At 49.2% G+C, this 3,554-nt stretch overlaps 1 protein-coding gene across 1 annotated transcript in view; it reads right to left on the minus strand.

Annotated features, from left to right (window-relative positions):
- Positions 1–3,554, minus strand: part of pard3bb (par-3 family cell polarity regulator beta b) — a 218,717-nt gene that overhangs the window by 132,660 nt on the left and 82,503 nt on the right. Inside the window, exons 10-11 of the mRNA XM_008295178.1 lie at positions 2,298–2,437; positions 2,082–2,210 (exon numbers count right to left, since the gene is read on the minus strand). Of these exons, the coding sequence (XP_008293400.1) occupies positions 2,082–2,210; positions 2,298–2,437 (269 nt within the window). The remainder of the gene's footprint in view (positions 1–2,081; positions 2,211–2,297; positions 2,438–3,554) is intronic.

Raw genomic sequence — 3,554 nt, forward strand, 5'->3', positions numbered from 1 at the left:
TCCACATCCACGTCCACCTCCACCTCCACCTCCACGTCCACCTCCACACCTCCACCTCCACATCCACGTCCACCTCCACACCTCCATGTCCACATTCACGTCCACCTCCACACCAACACCTCCACCTCTACACCTCCACGTCCACCTCCACACCTCCACCTCCACCTCCACACCGACAGCAGCAGCGTCCTTGAACCACCGGGAGCTTGAAGCAGCAGGGGGCAGAGACAAGTCAGACAACAATGCTTCAGCGACGGGACACATTGTGCTGCTTTGTTGTTGGTTGTTTTAAATGCAGAATGACTGAACATTTATTTCTCAGTGAGCATGTGCAGGATGAACACAGGACCGGTGGGGGTTCTGTTTCCTAACCGGCTCAGTGGGATCTGGTCCTCTTGAACGTTGAGAGGCTCAAAGTTAAACTCTTCTAGGATAAGCCATCAGGGTACGATGGATGCGCATGTCCATGTCCAGAGTCATTGCTGATGTGTGATTTGAAAAGCTGACCAACTGTTCATCCTTCTCTTATGAGCGGGTCTTAGGATAAGTGATCTGCACGAGTGATACGGGCTACTGAACCATTTGATAACCATGGTAACAGGCGGGCATTTCTTTGTTCAATCAGACAGTAAAAAGCAGTTAAACCTGTAAATAATGCTAGATTGGGTTATTACATTCATTCCAGGTTTATAACAGAGACTCGTCCTTTAGTCTGGACAAAACGAACCACGCTACAGGTTGGAAAGCGCCCTTGAAACACTTGTGTTGCTGCAGCGGTACGTTTCTGTTTCCATCAACAATCAGTCGGGGAGCTGCAGAGCATCACGACCCACTCTGTCTACGACTGGCTACCAAGGAGCGTCCATGCAGAGTTGGACAGTATGGCGGTACTGGTTCCCCTGTGGTGGTGGAGAGGTTGTGAGTGGACACATAATAGGATGACAAGTGCAGTTATTCAACAACACAACTCAGAAAGGCTATCCTTGGCACAAATGACACTGCCATAGAGTTCAGACATGCGTACACGGTGAAACATTCGCATACGACCCTAAATGCTAACGCGCCCACAGTCCGTCGCAGCGCTGCGCTTCCTGTCTGCAGAAACAGAGCTTCCTATGGGGCTCCGGGTGTGTGTGGAACATCCTGGCAGCCGCTGAGGAAGCGTCAGTCGTCAGCAGCGGAAAGAGAAACAGCGGGAAGAGAGGCACGAAATGCTACGTAAGAGTAGAATCAGAGAGGGAGAGATGGGAAAGAATGATCCACAGACAGAGTGATGGGTGGAGAGGAGGCAAAAACACATCACACCAAATCAAAGTAGCTCAGAATAATTAGGAACACAAGACCTCTTATTATAGCCTTTGTGCTAGCATGAATGTTTTTACAGAAAAAAAAGGAACCTGACAGCCGCCAGCAGCTGTGACTGATGACAGAAAAAGACCTTAAAGAACAGAGACTGGCTGAAGAGCTGCAGGTTTACAGTACAGCTAATACGACAGCAGAAGCTCTTACTACGATAAAATGTGTATATATTAGTTGTTGTGTTGAAAGGCAAGCATTCTGAAAAAAGAGAGATGTACAAGAAGACAGAACAGGACAGCTGTAATTATCACCAGTGCATGCACAGCAGCTGATCATGCAGAGTCAGAAAAAAGGATGGAGGAGTAGAAGCAGGGTGCATGAAAGAGGTGTTTATTAATAAAAACAGAGATGAAACTCAGCATAAACAGAGCAGCAGGAGCAGACTGGCACAAACATCCTGTCATCTGTGGAGTATGAAGCTTTACAGGTTGGTTCAGTCACATGTGGGTTCTCTATAACACTCTATTACATGAGCGCCTGGTTGAGTTAAAACAGAGGTGTGTCATCTCTCAGGTCCCTCAGAAACACCCTCTAAATGTCCACATAAAGAAGCTGCTGAGCTGTGCATCATCCAGGCAGGTCTGTCGATTGGACCACAAACTGCAAAATCAGACGGAGTTGAACAAAAGGTAAAGAAGAAGAAAGCGTGTGTGGGCTGCTGAGCCTCCAGACAGCTAGAAGACCTGGTGTCGCTGGCTGGCAGTGCTCTGACTGCTTCTTACCATCTCTCTGGGCAGGAACATGTCTTCCTGGCGTAGAACCACCAGACTGACGCTCTCGCCCTGCCTCGTGCTGCGTAGCATACACACCAGCTCCTCCTGGCCCACGCCCGTGATATCCACGCCGTTCACCTGCACACACAGAACCCAACACACTGAACCTTCACAGCAGCTGGGTGAGACTGGAGATGGTTCTGGTGATACCCGGCCGCCCCGTACCTCCAGTATGCGGTCTCCAGACTGCAGGCGTCCGTCTTTGACAGCGGCTCCACGTGGCAGAATGTTTTTGACTAGAATCGGACCGGGACCGTGTACTGAAGAATCTCTGGTGACGACAGTAAACCCAAGCCCTTCAGAACCTGGACACACAGACACACGAGTGTGAACAGGACGGTGGATTAGAGCACACATGCAGGAACAGCTCCGGGCCCGTCTCAGCACACTGGTATCCTCTACAGCTGTTTACTACCTGTCTCAATATTTGTCTTCCACTGGGTTGGAGAGAAGGAATCTCACATTCATCCTCCCACACACACACCTGCCCTAAACTCCTCCTGAGATCTTCAACAGCGAGCTGTTGACTCAGCTCCTGACGACTGTAAGTGTAATAACTTAAAGCCTGAGGAGATGGAGAGCGTGTGTCGCTCTAAACCCTTCAGCTGTAGCTTTAGCTGTAGCTTTAGCTGTAGCCGCGGCTGCAGCGTCTGCAGGTGTGCAGGTTTAAACGAGGGTTCAGGTGCAGGGCAGAGAGCAGCGCAACGCAGTGGAAACCGAATGTTCTGGAAACGGAGGCGATGAAGATTAAAACACTAATCAGTGAAAAACACGTGCGCGCGTACACACAAACGTGCACGAAAGCTCTCATTCACACGCATGCGTGCACAGAAAAAGGAAAGGCCACGCAGACAGAGGGGCTGTGGTGTGTTTTATAGAGCTCATTAAGTCTGGTCTCTTTAGCAGAGCCAAGTCAGCAGTTTGGTCCAGTATGAATTCATATCAGCAGAAATGAACAGATCAATAAAGACTTAATAGAGCCTGAAGAGAGGGAATGAGGAAGACGGAGAGAGGAAGGAGGCTCAGCCAGAGAACAGAGAGAGGAAGGCTTTCAGAAATAAGCTCAATTCAAGGCAAGCAGCTGGAGAAGGAACACAGACGGTTAATAATAAAGTGCACATTGAGAAAACCAAAGGCTGGACCTGACAGGACAGAACCAGAGTGAACATACTGACAGAGAAACAAGAGAGCAGGACGGACAAACTTCTGCCTGAACAACCAGAAGTGATAAAGCACGTGTCCAACGGGCCTCCAGAACAGAACACAAACAGACGGCTCAACTAGAAACGGAGTGAATTCAGTACACAAGGAGAGAAGAAGGAACATTAACGGATCAAATGTAAGAGATTCATATTTACCCTCATTAGCAAATCATTACAGAAGCCTGCTGATGTGAGAGCCGCAGGAAGCAGCTCTGCTCTG

Source organism: Stegastes partitus, unplaced genomic scaffold (assembly GCF_000690725.1).
Source record: "Stegastes partitus isolate 25-593 unplaced genomic scaffold, Stegastes_partitus-1.0.2 Scaffold1028, whole genome shotgun sequence".
NCBI lineage: Eukaryota > Metazoa > Chordata > Actinopteri > Pomacentridae > Stegastes > Stegastes partitus.